Source organism: Marasmius oreades, chromosome 1, assembly GCF_018924745.1.
Source record: "Marasmius oreades isolate 03SP1 chromosome 1, whole genome shotgun sequence".
In the NCBI taxonomy this organism is placed as follows: domain Eukaryota; kingdom Fungi; phylum Basidiomycota; class Agaricomycetes; order Agaricales; family Marasmiaceae; genus Marasmius; species Marasmius oreades.
In genome coordinates this window covers 2029042-2045658 of record NC_057323.1, presented here as the reverse complement: position 1 = coordinate 2045658, position 16617 = coordinate 2029042, and the positions used below count along the sequence as shown (strand labels likewise).

The following is a 16617-nucleotide window of genomic DNA, read 5'->3' as shown; positions in this document are numbered from 1 at the left end:
ATTGAACGGAGGTCGACGACGCAGTCAACAGGACCAAACACCCTTCTTCAGTTCCGATTCCCAACATGCCTGGTGCACCACATCGTACGTTTTTGCACTCTTTATTCTTCTTGTTCTCTCGATGAAACTGCTGGGCCAATCAGCTTCAGGATTTCATCCTCACCTTCCAGGATTTACGCACAATTTCCTTGGGAAAGCGTTGGGAGCAACCATGTGGTTCTTCATTTTCTATCGTGTTCGGTATGTCCTCCTCGTTCTATTTCTCGGTCGTCAATTGACCATCTTTCAGACAGGATGGTGGTAAGCTCATAGTGAGTCGATGGCCAGTGTTGTTGTCGTAATCATTCCTGAACACTACTTGAAAGGGTCGCCATCCATTTCACGACGATGCGCACGGACACGGACACTCCGAACATCATTAGAGCCTTGCAGCTGTATCATTATAATCTCGTTTGCATTAATTAAAGTAAATGCTGAGCGCTGAATGGACCACCAACGGTGAGAGAAGGACCTCTAACACGCTTCCGGATAGAAATGGGAGAAATTTTTTTTGAAATCCCTCCGGAATCAGTTTGCAGGGGTTTTTGTTCGGATAAAGGCCTTGAGAAGGCTAGCGGTCATGTCTTATTTTCAGAAATTTGCACTCCTCCCTGTCGTAGCGCATGTCCGGATAACGATAACGATTTCCTTTTTTGAAATGGATCGGGATGCGTCGTTTGCCGTTCCGCGTTCGTCAAATCTGTCATGGACGTGCAACCTAAAGAGCTCTAACATAGTGGCTCTTTGCCTCGCTATCGCCATTACTCTACGACAAAATGACCAGGAAACTGGGAAGAAACGGCCTGAAAAATGCACTGAGATTGGCATGGGTTCTGATCACGCTCTGGTTCGAGTTGGGCACATTCTATAGCGCTCAGAAAGCATGCAGCTGGTTGGACGCTGAATTTTCTATAGTACGCCCGAGTAATTTCTGGTACCTTGCGCTCTTATTCATCTGTTTTACTTGACAGGGAAGCAATCTGACACACGTTTTAGTCATCGCAGATCCTCAAATTCTTGACCATCGTTCATATCCTGACCGCAATGTTCTCCTCCAGTACCTTTCTCAGGTCATAGTAGACCTCAATCTACGGAAGAACTGGCGTAGCGCTTTACGTTCCCGGCCCGATGTTGTCCTTTTTCTCGGAGACATGATGGATGGCGGAAGAGTAGATATGTCGGATTCTGAGTAAGTCGGACAAACATATCTATGAATTAGTAGCCTAAACGAACCCTAATCACCGAGGAAGATACGAAGCATATTACAGAAGGTTTCTTTCCATATTCAAGTTGGACGAGGAGATACCTCGATACACTATACCAGGCAACCACGATATCGGGTATGTTTGGTTTGAACTTCTTCCGACCGGTCTCTCATCTCTCATGTTTAAGGTTAGGAAGCCATTCTTGGTTCTCTCCAAAGGCTTATGAGCGGTATATATCTCATTTCGGCCCCTTGAACTTCGACGTCACCATTGGCAACCATACCTTTGTCTTTCTAAATGGTCCAAGTTTGGTGGAGGAGGACTATAAGCGCCATGGCTATAGAATTGGGTATGATCAATGGAATCCCATTCCTGGCGGGACGATTGATTTTGTAAAAAGATTTGCGAAAAGTAAGATTTATATACTGCGTGTCGAATACACCCAGCTGACCTCCTTTGCAGAGGAACAAGAGCGGCCTGTCATCCTACTGAACCATATTCCACTTTCGCGACCGGAGGGGTCGTATTGTGGACCGCTCAGAGAGAGGGGATCAATCCATCGGGGCGTTGGTATAGGCTATCAAAATACTCTTGGAAAGGACTCGAGCCGTTTCCTTTTGGAGAGTCTCAAACCGGTATTAGTCTTGAGGTAGGAATTATCTCACTTGCAACCTCAGCTTTGTCTGAAACATATTGCAGTGGCGACGACCATGACTATTGTGACTATACTCACGTATTGTCCACATCCGATAACGCAACTCAGATACGCGAGGTTACTGTCAAATCGTTGTCTATGGCCATGGGGATACGACGACCTGGATACCAGATGTTGTCGCTTGCATCAGGAGAGGGATCGACACCGGGTTTCATAGCTGCACCCTGCGTCATGCCTGATCAGCTCGGAATATATCTGTCGGGCTACATCCCTCTTGTGATACTTTCCGTCCTGGGAATTCTTGCGTACCATGTCGTTCAGAGGGTGTTTTCTCATAAGCGCGTCCGACCACTTACTTCCCGCCAAAGGAGCAGGTCTAATGAGAAAGCCTATTCTCATCGCAGGGAAGTGCGTCTCCGGGCGGTTGGTTTCAGTGAGGGAAGCTATTCGCTGAAGGGATTTGAAGACGAGGAAACGGGGTATTCCGCTCCCTTACCAATGAGGTCCACAGGTACCAGGAAACCTCCTCCCTCCCGGGATCGAAGAGACGGTACATCGTCGTGTGGAATGACCTTTTCCTGTTTAACATTGTTGTGCCTTCGGCGAGGCACCTTTGTAGGAGACTTCCTGCGGGACGTCAGAGACGTGGCTATTTTCCCCTTGACCGTGCTTTTCCTTCTCTCATTATGGATATTGACTGATTCCTGATACGTATGGACAACGTTGTTGTAATTCCGGACCAATCGATTATTGAGGGTTTTTTTTCAATCGATGAGCGACATCAAGGGGGACCATATGTAGTCACTTGTTTGTCACTGGCAGTTGATCAATCTCTGCATGTTCCTGAAGAGGCAACATGCCAGCTTGAAGGTTGCAAACTTGACCAGAATCAGGGCCCGGATGTCATGATGATTTAGTGGATGTGTGATACAAGGCACAGGGTAGCAGTTGGAGGTGTATCTGGGAAAAATCTACGCGAAGCGAAAATGGATTTAATGCACGTTTGCTCACGGAATCCAGTTTCGTATAAAAGCTCTGCCCGCCACGTCAGGAAATTCGCTGTTAGTCTCTCGCCGCTCTGCAAAGCGTCAATCTTGGGCTTTATTCGAGGTTATCGCTGAAGAACCCCAGTCCGGGAATTCGTTGGAGCCACAGCATCATCCTGAGCATCACGCTGCAACTGAAAGCACTCGTCATCACAGATACAGTGCAAGAGCCCCATTACAGAGGACAAAGTCCGCCCCCCAATTGGAATCACTTCTACTCTCATCCTCTCCCACCAACCTCCATCATCCCAGGTATATTTCAGAATATACTCCTGATTGCTATTCCTCCCCACTCATATCCCCTCAGCAAAATGTCTAATCAACTCGCTGCACCAAAATCTGACTCCTTCAATGCCCGTGTACGCGGTACCAGTCACATCGATTTCAAGACAGCGACCACTGGAGTCGCTGCAAAAGCCATGCGCAACGAGATAAGCCATCTCGTAGCGACTGTCGACGATCCAGCTACCAAGAGGGTTCGCGTCTTGTTCAGATCTTTCGCGATCTCGCTCTAATGGCTGGTCCTTCCGCAGGCTTTTGATATTGAAATGCAGTCGTTCTTCTTCCTCTTCACGCGTTATCTCGCTGAACGCGCTAAGAGCCAAGAGCTGTACGTCATATTTATCGAGCTACATATACCCGCTAGTTGCTAATCATAGTTTGTTGTGAAGCGACTGGGATCGTATCAAGTCTCCTGCTGATGATCAAATAGTTCCATATGCCAGCCTTCCCTCCTCAAAGGATGTAAAGAACCTCAATAAGCTCGCTGTTCTCAAAGTCAATGGTGGTCTTGGTACATCCATGGGTATGATCAGATCTAATCGCCGTCTATTCAATTGACTCAAAAGGATGTACTACAAGGAATGACCGGTGCAAAGAGTGCATTGGAAGTTAAAGATGACATGACTTTCCTTGATCTGACCGTTAGGCAAATCGAACACTTGAACACCACCAACCGCGTCGATGTTCCCCTCATTCTCATGACCTCCTTCAATACCCACGAAGACACCCTCCGCATCATCAAAAAATACGCTAACCAGCAGTTGCGTATCACCACTTTCAACCAGTCCAGATACCCCCGTATTTTGAAGGAGAGCCTCTTACCCTTGCCAAAGAGGGCAGATGATGATAAAAAGAATTGGTACCCCCCCGGCCACGGTGATTTATATAATGCCCTGCTCCACTCCGGCGTACTCGACCAGCTGTTGGCGGAAGGAAAAGAATACCTTTTCGTTTCCAACTCGGACAACCTGGGTGCTGTGTAAGCCTCCGACGCATGCATATTGCAATTGACCTTAAATTCGCCGTTTTCAGGGTTGACGAGAATATTCTCCAACACATGATGGAGACTGGAGCTGAGTTCCTCATGGAAGTCACGGATAAGACGAAAGCGGACGTCAAGGTATGTGGAAGTTTCCCGAAAATTGCGGATTTCTGATTAGCCTCGTCTAGGGTGGAACTATCATTGACTACGATGGTTCCATCAGGCTCCTTGAAATTGCTCAAGTTCCTTCAGAGCATGTTGAAGATTTCAAATCAGGTGTGTACTACTTCAGCTTTTTCGAGGTTTCGTCTGTTAACGTTATGTCAGTCCGTAAATTCAAGATCTTCAACACCAACAATTTATGGATCAACCTTAAAGGTAAACGTGCCATTCCGTGGTTATCACATGTTTCTCAATCTTCTTTACAGCGCTCAAACGTATCATGGAGAACGAAGGAATGGAGCTCGAAATCATCATCAACCCTAAGGTGACTGAAGATGGCCAGGCTGTCCTCCAGGTATATTCCAATCCAGCACGTAAAGCACAATTCTAAATGTGCCATCTCGTCAGCTCGAGACCGCTGCCGGTGCCGCGATCAAGCATTTCAAGAATGCTCACGGGATTAACGTTCCTCGTAGCCGTTTCTTACCTGTGAAGAGCTGCTCGGATCTTCTCCTTATCAAAAGTGACATCTACTCTCTTCGACACGGTCGGCTTGTCATCAACGAGCAGAGAATGTTTGACACCACACCCGTTATCAAATTGGGTGACCATTTCAAAAAGGTCGGGATCATCTTGTGTCAGGGATTAGATATCTAAAAGACACTCCAGATCCAGCAATTCCAGAAACGTTTCAAGAAGATTCCAAAGATTCTTGAGCTCGACCACTTAACTGTTACCGGCGATGTATCCTTCGGTCGTAACGTCACGCTGCGCGGGACGGTTATTGGTGTGTGCCTTCTGTATTCTCGAGACGACGATGAGCTCATATTTATTGGTCGCTAGTTGTCGCCAATGAAGGCCAACGGATTGACATTCCTGACGGCTGTATCTTGGAAAACCGCCTCTTGTCTGGTAACCTCAACATGATTGTACGTCTCTGAGCTTGTGTTTACTGCTTTTTGATCTCACTTTCCTCGCAGGAACTATGAACGACATTGTACTTTAATATACCCCGGCTTACTGCCATAGATCTGACGACGAATTGTATGGACCTTTAACGCCGAACGCAAAGAATTAAACCATTACTACCTACTTTAACTCTACGAGGCCTTGTTTCAACTTGTGTCCATATACTCGGTTCATCATTTGAGCATTACAAACTCGAAACCTTTGTTACATTTTCTGTTGTGTTTATCATGAGTAGAATTGCTCGTAAAGATGAGGTAAGTATAGTCATGCCCGCTACCTTAAACAACCCTGCAGTTCGTTGAAGCTGGCGCCCATTTCAACGTTTTAAGCGCCTCCCCCGGACTGGTCCTCCTTATCCTTGACATACACACTATCTCAAGGAGATGTGGTTCTGTGTGGTTACGGTTGGACTGTATCAAACTCTCAGAACAACAGGTGTAAGACTGTGTAAGGTCTGTGTTCCAAAGGTGTCAAGGGTAGAGTATTTCTAACATTCCGATTCGTGTAGCTCAGGCTGAGTCTTAAAACCACCGGGTAATATGCCGTTGTACGGGAATCGGCAAATAATAAGCGACTCCTGAAGATGGTCATTTCTTTCTCCACGCTCTCCACCCATGGGCCATGGATCCCGCTTCACCCGATATAGAGGAACAACCTAAGACAAATCGTCCGTTAATCGAAACTGGACGTGAGCTAAGCTCGCGATCGGCAAACAATGCATCTTCTCGTTTGTGCTCGAGAGCAGGACGTATCAAAACAAAATTGACTACTCGTGAAGGATGGCTTGGGAACTATGACTATCGTTGGTGTGTCAATATAACAGTTCATAGCGTCAACCTCTGAACATTCGAGTCATCCCAATATCTCAGGCTGTTTATTCCTTCTTTGCCATGTCGCAGCAGGGAACGGACTTTACCTCCGTTCTATGGGCTAGACGAAGAGTTACCGTTGGCTCTAGCTATCTGCAACGGACTGCAACATGCCCTTGCTATGCTTGCGGGTCTAATAACCCCTCCCATTATTTTCGCGTCTGCTTTGAATTTGGATTCGGAAACCTCTGTGTACTTGATTTCAGCTTCCCTTATCGGTTGTGGTGAGTTTGATATTATGCATCTCAGTTTTCGACTTGTTGAATATCGAACATACTCTTTTTAGGAATCCTCAGCCTCGTTCAGATGTGGAGAATCAGACTATTTCGAGGATACTATCTCGGGACTGGGCTAGTAACAGTTGTTGGAACTAGCTTCGCGACTTTGAGTACAGCCAACGTGGTCTGTAATCGTGTCTCAGAACAAGTTCGGATTAACCACTCATAACTGGTCCAGATATTTGACACGATGTACGCCGATGGCATATGCCCCACATTTACCGCCGCAGACGGGACCGCAACAAGAGGCCCATGTCCTGATGCGTATGGGATGGTTTTAGGTTACTGAGACCACGACTTACCTCCCGCTTTAATTGACTTCCTTACTCAGGCACATCGCTCATATGCTCCTTCCTCGAGATCTTCATGTCATTCGTACCGTCTCGTATTCTGAAACGGGTGTTCCCTCCATTGGTGACCGGTAGGTTGGAGGACGGTCTCGATCACTTCCACGATTGAACGCGAAGGATAGGTACTGTGATTCTTATGATTGGCGCCTCTCTCATCGGTTCATCCGGCATTCAGAACTGGGGAGGTGGTTCGAACGACTGCTCTTCTCGCCCGAGTAGCGGGTTCTTTCAGCTGTGTCCCAATATTCAAGCCCCACGCCCGCTTCCGTATGTTATTTGTCGTTTTCAATCAATTGACGTATTGGTATTGAAGGAATCTGTAGATGGGGTTCGCCCGAGTTCGTTGGACTGGGATTTCTTTCGTTCTTCAGCATTCTTCTCACCGAAATATTCGGGTCTCCTTTCTTCAAGAATATAAGTATCATTGTTGGCCTGGCAGTGGGATGTATTGTCGCGGGAGCAGCTGGATACATCGATGGAAGTTCTATACAATCTGCTCCGGCTATAACGTTCCTATGGTATGGGATTCGCCACTTCTCGCCGACTCTCATGCCTAATCTCGGCCATGACGATAGGGTGCATAGCTTCAAAATCCGAGTCCATCCTCCTGCCATCTTGCCAATGTTGGCCGTGTATTGTTAGTCCTGAGCTTACTTTTCTTCCTGTACTTGAGTTGAACCGGGACCAGCTTCCCTAGCTATGGAGGCTATAGGTGATATTACTGCTTCTGCAGAGGTCTCACGACAGGCTGTTGATGGGCTTGAATTCGACTCTAGAATACAAGGAGGCATATTGGTATGTTTCCTTTAGTCAAGTACTTGATCAAAGTAATCATGATAGCCTGATCTCAGAGTGATGGACTGGGTGGTTTTTTCTCTGCTCTGTTCACCGTGACTCCATTGTCAGTCTTTGCTCAGGTATGTCTCATTTCTCAAATGACTAGACCTATCAAACTGACGGGATTACTTGGCCTTCAGAATAATGGTGTTATCGCCATTACTCGGTGCGCCAACAGGGGCGCAGGACGATGGTGCTGCTGCTTCTTGATTCTTTTTGGCGTATTAGGGAAGATTTCAGGTGTTTTTTTATCAATTCCTAATCCTGTCTTGGGTGGGGTCACCACGTTCTTGTTCGGAAGTGTGACCGTTTCGGGTATCCGTGTATTGTCCTATAACAAGTTTGACCGTCGAGATCGCTTTGTCCTCGCTACTGCTCTAGCCTTCGGGTTGGCCGATCTTTTAGTGCCAGAGATATTCACTCACCTTTTTGATGGCGTCGATAATCCGAGTAAAGGAGTCAAGGGATTGTTGGATTCAATCACGATCGTTCTCAGCACGCCGTGTATGAAAAATTTGTTCTTGTGCTGGGTCGTCTTTGTTCACTGACGAGTTGTCTTTCAGTCCTCATCTCAGGACTTGTGGGGGCATTACTCAATCTCATTCTACCCAAAATGACAGAGGTTGCAATGATGAAGGAGGATGCAGAACTTCAGTCAAGCAATTTCCATACAAGGCGTAGCGTTGAAGGGACAGGTACTAGTTAGTGCAGGTGCAATCAAAGTACTTTGAGTCTTCGGGAGCTTCTGAGTAAAATTTCTCCTGTGTGCTTAGTTAGGGAATCGGTGTTTGCCGAGCAGAGTTTGAACTTTATTTATATTCCCACGCGTAGCATCACAACATCATCGACACCGAAACTCTGTAAGACCTCCCACCTCAAGACACCGATGGGTAAGTGTTGTTCATTTACTAGCCGATTTCGCTCTCAGTTCGTCCTCTCTAGGTATTTCTCGCTCGTCAAGGCACAAACGCTCTGCTTCTGGAGCTCAACGCGCTCACTACCGCAAAAAGAGAAAGTTCGAGCTTGGTCGTCAACCCGCTAACACCAAGCTTGGTGCCAAACGTATCCATACCGTCCGTGTCCGTGGTGGAAACCTCAAGTATCGTGCGCTTCGTTTGGAGAGTGGGAATTATTCATGGGGCTCTGAGCGGGTTACACGGAAAACAAGAGTTATCAGCGTCGTGCGTTTTTGTTCAGTCCAGAATCAGCTTTCCGTTTTTCTAAATTCACCAAAGGTCTACAACGCATCGAACAACGAACTTGTACGAACGAACACTTTAGTCAAGGGCGCTATCATCCAGATCGATGCAACCCCCTTCAGGCAGTGGTATGAAGCACACGTGAGTTTCTCAACAAATCAAAAGAGTCTTGGGGATGCTTAACATCTTGTCTCTATACAACAGTATGCCCAACCCGTGACGAAGAAAGGCAAATCTACCCAGACTCAGGCTACTGCTGAGGGAGGCGCTGCTGAGCCCAAAAAGCTGTCCCACCATGTTCAGCGAAACTTGGACGAGAGAAAGAAAGGTACCAACGAGATCTGCCCGTCTTCCGGTATCATTTACTGAACTACGACTATAGACGCCAAGATTGACCCCCTTATAGAGTCCCAGTTCGCTGCTGGCCGCCTCTATGCTGCTATCTCAAGTCGGCCAGGTCAGTCTGGTCGTGCTGATGGCTACATTCTTGAAGGCAAGGAGCTTGAGGTCAGTTCAATTATGATTGGAGACAGGTCTCCTCTCTCACATTCTCTCAGTTCTACGTCAGGAAAATCAGGACAGGAAAGCAGAAGCACGCCCACGGCGCTTAAGTTTTCTTCGCCGACGAGCGAGCTTTGGTTGGTATGGAGGATCGAGTTCCACTTGTTTCGCCTATGTTTTACCACAATGTTATGCCGACCATGTCTTCCCTACCTTTCTTCGTTATAAAATTACATGCGAAACAAACCTTGGCAGCGGTCGTACACATCCCCTCTATGTAATCCCAAAATTAAGTTAACCATTTGCGTAGAGCATCGAGAACTCTAAATTGGACTTGGAGCAGAGAAAAATTGACATTATTAGCGCGCGCCTTGAATTTAACGTCCATCTGACATGGCATGCTTTCTTCCCCTGCAAACCATATTCTTTACCGACTGACGTGTTATTCACCGCTTTAGCTCATTTTCTCTGTGTTCAAGACCCTCACAGACCAACAGGTCATCGTGGAGCTGAAGAACGACCTCTCTATCACTGGCGTGTTGAAATCCGTCGATCAGTGTGTTTCTACTGCAGTGGCCAGCTCTGCGTCACGTACTGAACTTGTAGAACCTGGATAGATTCCTGAATATTCGACTCGACAATATCAAAGTCTTGGATGAAGCAAGGCATCCCCACATGGTAAGAAGATTGCTGATGGAAATGGGATAAATTGTGAAGGAGAACCTTTCAGATGGCCGTCAAAAACTGCTTCATTCGTGGATCTGTGGTCAGATATGTACAATTGCCCGCAGAGCATGTAGACACCCAGTTGTTGGAGGACGCAACACGTCGAGGTGCGTAGCATTCCAGGTTTTGTTCAACCCCGAGCTTTAACCTTTGCGTCCAGAGGCGCAGAATCCAAACAAACGGTGACATCTCAGCTGGGTCGCCTGCTGCAAGACCTTGCCCTCCGTAATATAGATCATAATCGGGGTTTGATGATTTTCCTGCAAGTACTTCATTCTGGCTCAGACGTTCTTTCTCTGCTTGTACAATACACACATTAGTCTCCATCTCCATCTTACTCGACCAAGCTGGAACTGGAACATTTGTACTATTCAAGCATCACTCGGAGGATGGCGAACGCCACACTTTGCATGTCCCATCCGCACTCGCTGTAACCATTTCATTGGGATCCGAAGGATGATGTTCGGTCCAAGTTATAACCTTTTGATGCACCTTGGGCGGAGGATTGGGCTCTAAGGCTTTGGCCTATTTGAGATTAGCAACCCAGATAGTGCAAAATCAATAGAGGGACGTACATCCAGTAAATCCCATGCCCAAACCATACCCTTTTCATCACCGCATACCACGGATGCCTCCCCATGTCCGAAACATCCACGACACCGGTAGGACATGTTTACATGGCCTGTAAAGTCATTCAACATGTTGCCATTCGTCATGTCCATCAACCGGATGTGAGAATCCAGCGAAGTAACGAGCATAGTCTGAGAATCCTGAGTTGGAACAACTGCAGCTATAGGGCCTGTTCAAGTCAATACTCAGAACCAGTTAACGCGGATGAAGAAACTCACTGCCAATATAGTCTGATCGCAGCTCTCCTTTTCGAATATCATACGTGCGTACATGGCCATCGACGGAGCCGGTTGTGATCATGGTGGAGTCGATGTGGATAGTTTGAACCGCGTCTCGAGCTTCTTCTAACACTTGTATTGCCTGCCTTGACTGTGCCCTAAGGATACGATTAGTGTGACTGAGTACAGATCGTATTGTCATTTACCGTAAGTCCCACAGTCTTACGGTCGAGTCATAGGAACCTAAGTCGTGTATTAGAGACAGTAAGGCAATGTCGCATAAACTGAAGAGGTACCTGAGGCGACGACACTCGCATCCTCGTTGAATTCGACTGCATGTATCTTGCCCATATGGCCAGCGAGTCGACGAGTAGTTGTGCCAGTAGCAACGTCCCATACAAAGACAGAGCGGTCACCTCCAGAGGATGCGAACTTAGCATTATCGTGTGCACTATTGACGACAGTACTAGGGTCATTTTTGTTTTTCCGGGTACGGCGCTGGATGAGCTTACACTGTTATCGAGAGGACCTCGTATCCATGAGCGGTGAAAGCCTTGATTTCAGTTCCAAGGCTAGCATTGAATAAACGTACAGTACGATCCTAGGATATTTAAGTTCAATGAGTGCAATAGACTTGAGGTATCATGTCGGTGGACTGGAACGTACCTGCCCGCCAGTCAATATGTACTTTGCAGTACCCTTCGCATATCGGGCAACGTGGACGGGGCCTTTATGACCGGAAAGAGATACATGGAGATTTCGTGCGATCGGCTGAAGACCTCGAGAGGGAGCCATGGCGGGACGTTTGTAGGAAGGTACCGCGGCTTGCCTTCTTCCTCCCATGTCTAAACATCGTTTATCTCCAGCTCCTCTTCCCCCGGCAAAGCGCTTGCATAACCTCTCAGAATGCAGTAAACATAGCCGAATCAGACTCACGTTCGACAATGCTCTTTATGATGAACTAGTCTTCTGTATCTTTTCACATTTGTCATGGATAGACTTGTGTGCAGCTCAAGCAACTAACAAAAACTGGTAAGAATAGACGGTCATTTTGGCTGGAAAAACCCAATCTAGTAAACCATCTTATTAGGGCTAGACTTGCGACGGACAATGCGCTTTGGAAAGCCCAATTCTTGAAAGTTTTTGGCTCAAGACTGCGGGGAGCAAGGGGTTTCAGGTCAGACGGTCGAGAAGTCAAGTCACTTCCAACGAGAGCCAAAACGCAAGATAACAAGGTCGAAGAATATAAAGATTGGAAATGGATGTTTCGTGTAAGCTCCAACTGGCGAAAAGGTATGCTCCATTACTCAAGGACTGTTGTCCAGGCTGAAAAGAGCTCTTATCAAGGCCGCTGTTCGACAGAAGGGGTTTCTCTTCTACATCATACTCCCATAGAACAGTCCTACCAAACACACGTTCTAGTTTGTGGCTCTACAACTATAATCGCCCCGACCTTCGAATGCGTTTCGCCCGCGATATATCTTATCGAACCAGAATTCAAGTTGTGTTGTCGCTCAACTTACGAGAATACACAAGCCAGTATCACAGCACTGGCTTTAGACCAGTCTACCGCCACAAACGAACAAACGCGACTAGCCTGCTTCATCTCCACAGGGGAGTTCTCCGTGTATTCCATCGACCATATCAATCCTTCTACTTCCAGTCGCAAGTCGACGTACACACCGCATCGTAGAACGTCTAGAGTTACACCAATATTACAGGCGGTGTATCACCACCCCCTTCTCATCACGCTCTCCGAGGCTTTTTGTCTTTGCATCTACGATCTGTCGTCTGACAGGGTCACCTTGACGCAAACTCTGTCGTCCTACACGTCTTTCCCTCCTTCATCCCTAGTTCTATCAACACCGTCGCCTCAAACGTACAAATTGATCTTGATTTATGCTTTACCGGTCTATCCTGCTCATTGGTCTGTCGCAGCGACAGAGCTCATGATAGCAGGCCCGCATTCATCGCCATCCCCGAATGTGACCATCGCCTCTAGCTCCTCTTATCTTGTTTCGAATGAACCGTCTCCACTGACCATCCTATCGACGAGGACGGCCAGAGCTCTTGACGTCCCGCAAGGCTGGGTGGATGACCGAAAACTTCGTTACTTGCGTGAACAATGGGGTCGGAAGGTCACCCGGATAGCAGATACTCAGTCGGACGGGAAATGGGTAGTCCTCGCCCCAGGTGACTCGTTTTTTGAGCAAGCAACACCTACCGTTCCTGCATCTTCATCAGGCGCAGCGTCTCTGCATACTTCGTCTTCGTTATATTCCCCGACAACCTTGCAGCTTTACCGTTTATCTCTTCCGGTACCTTCGTCGGTATCCAGCTCCCCTCCCAAGCTGACATTCGTTCGGTCGTTGAATGGTCAATTAGGTCCCATATCGTCGTTGGCATTGGCTGACGGTCGATGCGTCAGTTTCGGCTTGAACGGTAGCATCTGGGTTTGGGATTTAGAGGCTGGTAGTGGCAGCGAGGTTGCGAGCCCTCAACCCGGACTCACATACAGTGACATTGGCTTGTGGCAGAGTAGAGTAACTTTTGACGAGAGAAGAATCATAACCACTACTGGCCGGAAGATCGAAACCCGGACGTTCGATATCTAATAGTTTGCTGCATTTGAGAATACAGTGCTGTACAAGGAACAATGCGATTGCACGGCTATCCAAGTGTGAGAAAAGGGTATTTTCCGTAATTTGGCAACTTCACGGTACCGAAACCCATCTTGTCTACCACTTCAGTTTGACACCAAGCAGGCACAGCAACCCAGCCTTGGTTGGTTGGATCTGTGTTCAAAACACAAGCGAACGCATTTGATGTTGCCAGTCTTATCGTGGGATGCCACAACAGACAGATGAAGGGGCTCCCGTGAGGATTGCCTCGGTGAGGGAGCGTGGAGGTGCGTTGGTAGGAAAGAAATTACGTTTAGCAGGCCGGTATGTTGATTTTCACGACATCTTCATGGCGTAAAGCAGCTCAAAGCGAGCCTAAAACGTGTTTTGTGCAGAAATATGTGTTACGACGAAAACACGGGGTATCTTGTCCTTCTTGACAGTGGGATCGGAGTACTGGTGGACATTTCCCTCGTATTAGAAAAGGAGAGAATGTTGAGCTGGGTCCAAGAGAGTTTCAGTCCAGTGGAAGTTTTCGGTTATCTGGAACAATGCGATGTGAGTGTTTGCAAAACGGCCACCCAGATGAGATGGGACGGTGACACACAATATCGTACACTGACATGCTTCTTGCCTCGTGTAGGAAGGCCTCCCGGTACCCTCGATGCCACCACATGCTAGTCCACCTGAGATTGATACACACCTGATTTTACGAGCAATACTCATTATCCCGTCTTCAGACTTGTCGCTGGATGTGTGGAACAGTGTTGTCGAGGAGTTGGAAGTCGAGCTTGGGAGGCCCCAGGTGGGCTTCATCGGAGGGTAGACCGTGCACGCGCCCGAGGCATGCTGGACATAGACTGTCGCGGTTTTCCAGCTATCAAGATGTAAGTCGATCGAAGCTGCTTGCAGTAGCGATTGATGGTGGATATCTGTGTAGAGGAATGTAATCGATTGAACACGATTTCTTGATTTCTTGGGATCTCCTTGACCATCTACGCATGGAAACGATATAAAGACTGTTGAAAGAATAAAAAATTACCGTTGAGCCACTGAGTCCAAGACGAAGTTGCCATAAATGGACGACCGATTTGCGTATAGCCCGCAGGTTTACCTTCATCTCCCACAGGTTGGCTTCAATCCTCACCGTTCCCGTCACCCTTCCTTCCATAAATTCCCGTCTGCACTCTACTAAGTCTTATTCTTACAGAACCTCTTTCCCTTTTCTTCCACTTTCTACTTTTCGCGTTTTCCGAAGCCGACTATGGTTCCATTCCATCCACAAAGCCCATTGCCGATTCCACATTCACGCCAGGAATCTCAATCATTCGAGTTTTCTTCTTCAGCTCGTCTACCAGAATCTAATGCACGATCAGAGCCTTGGTCCGTACAAGACTGTGTTGACGCTGCGCGTAAGCGTCGCAGGCTTTGTTCCTCACCATCCCAAGCGCTTCCTAATCACAACGGCATGATCCCACACCAGACCCAGGAGAAATCGAGGATTCATATCTCAAAGGGCGTCGTACAGGAAGGAAACCACATCATTTTAACTCACCAACATCCGGCTATATCGCAATGTCTTGCACACATTCGCAAGACATTGACATTACCTTCTTGCACTCCGGAAACTGTCCTCGCCTTGTGCTCGATTGAGGTTTTCTTACATCCTAGTGACCCGGCGCATTGGTTGTTTTGGAGTAACGAGAGGAAGGCGAATACAGTTGAGGTTCTCAATCGCATATGTGGTATGTCATTTCAAGTTCTACACTCGCGATAACATATTCAAACGACGCCAAGATGCCTCTCCTGCCGTAATACAACCTTCCAGGACTTGGAGTGACTCCATGCTTTACTCTCTTCCACAACTCCACTGTCAGGCATGGCACGATATCCTTCACGACGAGCCATGGTACCCTACTTTAGTAGGTGGAAGATCAGCTGAAACTTCTACAAAGGGTCCAACCCTTCGTAAACGAAAAGCAGTCACAGAAATGCCATCGTCTACGAATACGATGTCACCTCTTCCTGAAACCGCAGACGATATTCCCGCTTCCGCCGCAAAGAGGATGCGCACTACACGATCTCAACAGAGACCAGCGACCGAGGTGTCGCCTGAGGCGAAACCTGCGACGTGCATATCTGCCACCCCGCCTGGATCTGTTCCACCACTATCGGTACCACCATCAGCACCATCATCTCGCCGTAATAGTGCTCGACCGATCCGTCGACCCGCCAAGTTTAGAGACCCCGAATGGTCCGATAGCAGCAGGAGCAGTTCATGTTCCCCTTCTGCTGTTGTCGCGTTGTTGCCGCCTGCTGCAAACAGCGCAGTCCAAGAACCCGAAACAGATGCTCGCCGTGGATCATCGTCATCAGCTCGGACTCTCATTGGATCTGATGGTGATAGCCGTGGATCATCGCCAATGTCAGACCTCACTACGATCACTCTTGTCGATGCGGAAATTGTGTCTGTGAAAACCAGAACCAGAAAGGTTAAAAGATCTGGTGTCGTCTTTTCTGCTTCCGCTAGTCGGGAAAAGACTCGAGGCAAGGGAACGCCATCGGTCAGAATGATGACTCGTGCGCGTGCTCGCATTCGCACTTCTAACTAGACTCTTCTCAGCATGGCAAGAGACCTCGCGTTTTGTTGTTTTTTTTTTTTTGGTTTTCTTCTTGGACATCTCGCGATACCTGTTCATTATTATATTCTACTGTATTGTTTTCACTGGCTTCTTGCATGTTGTACGACAATTTCCCGTCTAGAAACCATTCCCTACGTCTGTGCCATCACGATTCTCTCCGAGTCCGACTTCTCTCAAAGGGTTCTGACACCAAGCTATTGTACCACCATCCACTGTCGCAATCGCTTTGCTCTTCTTGGTTACGTTGTTCTAATGTATTTACACCTTCTGGATGTCTTCTATGCCTTTGCCAATGTCTTGGCACTTTGCTTTAGCGCTGGGAGCGCTGGGAGCCTGACGCGATCGAGAGTGTGACAATTGTCACGCTAGCTTGTAGCACATGACCGTGTCTTCGTCACAGCAGAGC

At 47.7% G+C, this 16617-nt stretch overlaps 10 protein-coding genes across 10 annotated transcripts; 9 read left to right on the top strand and 1 right to left on the bottom strand.

Annotated features, from left to right (window-relative positions):
* The first annotated feature begins 35 nt into the window (after nucleotides 1-35).
* Nucleotides 36-508, top strand: E1B28_000620 (uncharacterized protein). The gene is made up of 4 exons (XM_043146475.1): nucleotides 36-84; nucleotides 144-240; nucleotides 290-311; nucleotides 366-508. The coding sequence occupies exons 1-4, from the start codon at nucleotides 66-68 to the stop codon at nucleotides 420-422; spliced, it is 195 nt and encodes a 64-aa protein (XP_043015177.1). The 5' UTR covers nucleotides 36-65; the 3' UTR covers nucleotides 423-508.
* A 213-nt stretch (nucleotides 509-721) lies between these two features.
* E1B28_000619 (uncharacterized protein) lies at nucleotides 722-2727 on the top strand. Its single transcript, XM_043146474.1, has 6 exons — nucleotides 722-953; nucleotides 1011-1228; nucleotides 1290-1379; nucleotides 1432-1655; nucleotides 1707-1893; nucleotides 1944-2727. Exons 1-6 carry the CDS (start codon nucleotides 816-818, stop codon nucleotides 2605-2607), a joined length of 1521 nt encoding a protein of 506 aa, XP_043015176.1. The 5' UTR covers nucleotides 722-815; the 3' UTR covers nucleotides 2608-2727.
* Nucleotides 2728-2903: 176 nt separating this feature from the next.
* E1B28_000618 (uncharacterized protein) lies at nucleotides 2904-5554 on the top strand. Its single transcript, XM_043146473.1, has 13 exons — nucleotides 2904-3197; nucleotides 3253-3421; nucleotides 3479-3555; nucleotides 3617-3750; nucleotides 3807-4206; nucleotides 4260-4347; nucleotides 4398-4485; nucleotides 4537-4587; nucleotides 4638-4726; nucleotides 4780-4992; nucleotides 5041-5158; nucleotides 5215-5300; nucleotides 5352-5554. The coding sequence occupies exons 2-13, from the start codon at nucleotides 3257-3259 to the stop codon at nucleotides 5358-5360; spliced, it is 1518 nt and encodes a 505-aa protein (XP_043015175.1). The 5' UTR covers nucleotides 2904-3197; nucleotides 3253-3256; the 3' UTR covers nucleotides 5361-5554.
* A 90-nt stretch (nucleotides 5555-5644) lies between these two features.
* On the top strand, nucleotides 5645-8414 carry E1B28_000617 (uncharacterized protein). Its single transcript, XM_043146472.1, has 13 exons — nucleotides 5645-5792; nucleotides 5849-6146; nucleotides 6210-6433; nucleotides 6496-6611; nucleotides 6666-6768; nucleotides 6819-6908; nucleotides 6960-7104; nucleotides 7161-7355; nucleotides 7413-7474; nucleotides 7526-7632; nucleotides 7689-7754; nucleotides 7815-8178; nucleotides 8238-8414. The coding sequence occupies exons 2-13, from the start codon at nucleotides 5962-5964 to the stop codon at nucleotides 8378-8380; spliced, it is 1800 nt and encodes a 599-aa protein (XP_043015174.1). The 5' UTR covers nucleotides 5645-5792; nucleotides 5849-5961; the 3' UTR covers nucleotides 8381-8414.
* A 146-nt stretch (nucleotides 8415-8560) lies between these two features.
* On the top strand, nucleotides 8561-9484 carry E1B28_000616 (uncharacterized protein; the record flags this gene model as incomplete). The annotated part of the gene is made up of 6 exons (XM_043146471.1): nucleotides 8561-8564; nucleotides 8617-8855; nucleotides 8910-9014; nucleotides 9078-9201; nucleotides 9256-9380; nucleotides 9431-9484. 6 exons carry the CDS (start codon nucleotides 8561-8563, stop codon nucleotides 9482-9484), a joined length of 651 nt encoding a protein of 216 aa, XP_043015173.1.
* A 283-nt stretch (nucleotides 9485-9767) lies between these two features.
* LSM2 (U6 snRNA-associated Sm-like protein LSm2) lies at nucleotides 9768-10286 on the top strand (the record flags this gene model as incomplete). Its single annotated transcript, XM_043146470.1, has 5 exons — nucleotides 9768-9770; nucleotides 9833-9930; nucleotides 9992-10052; nucleotides 10105-10207; nucleotides 10261-10286. 5 exons carry the CDS (start codon nucleotides 9768-9770, stop codon nucleotides 10284-10286), a joined length of 291 nt encoding a protein of 96 aa, XP_043015172.1.
* Nucleotides 10287-10478: 192 nt separating this feature from the next.
* E1B28_000614 (uncharacterized protein) lies at nucleotides 10479-11743 on the bottom strand (the record flags this gene model as incomplete). The annotated part of the gene is made up of 7 exons (XM_043146469.1): nucleotides 10479-10625; nucleotides 10676-10899; nucleotides 10949-11106; nucleotides 11155-11191; nucleotides 11245-11399; nucleotides 11461-11549; nucleotides 11615-11743. 7 exons carry the CDS (start codon nucleotides 11741-11743, stop codon nucleotides 10479-10481), a joined length of 939 nt encoding a protein of 312 aa, XP_043015171.1.
* A 46-nt stretch (nucleotides 11744-11789) lies between these two features.
* On the top strand, nucleotides 11790-13563 carry E1B28_000613 (uncharacterized protein; the record flags this gene model as incomplete). Its single annotated transcript, XM_043146468.1, has 3 exons — nucleotides 11790-11980; nucleotides 12039-12241; nucleotides 12296-13563. 3 exons carry the CDS (start codon nucleotides 11790-11792, stop codon nucleotides 13561-13563), a joined length of 1662 nt encoding a protein of 553 aa, XP_043015170.1.
* Nucleotides 13564-13795: 232 nt separating this feature from the next.
* On the top strand, nucleotides 13796-14395 carry E1B28_000612 (uncharacterized protein; the record flags this gene model as incomplete). The annotated part of the gene is made up of 3 exons (XM_043146467.1): nucleotides 13796-13893; nucleotides 13965-14127; nucleotides 14213-14395. 3 exons carry the CDS (start codon nucleotides 13796-13798, stop codon nucleotides 14393-14395), a joined length of 444 nt encoding a protein of 147 aa, XP_043015169.1.
* A 438-nt stretch (nucleotides 14396-14833) lies between these two features.
* E1B28_000611 (uncharacterized protein) lies at nucleotides 14834-16181 on the top strand (the record flags this gene model as incomplete). The annotated part of the gene is made up of 2 exons (XM_043146466.1): nucleotides 14834-15314; nucleotides 15367-16181. 2 exons carry the CDS (start codon nucleotides 14834-14836, stop codon nucleotides 16179-16181), a joined length of 1296 nt encoding a protein of 431 aa, XP_043015168.1.
* Between the last annotated feature and the right edge of the window lie 436 nt (nucleotides 16182-16617).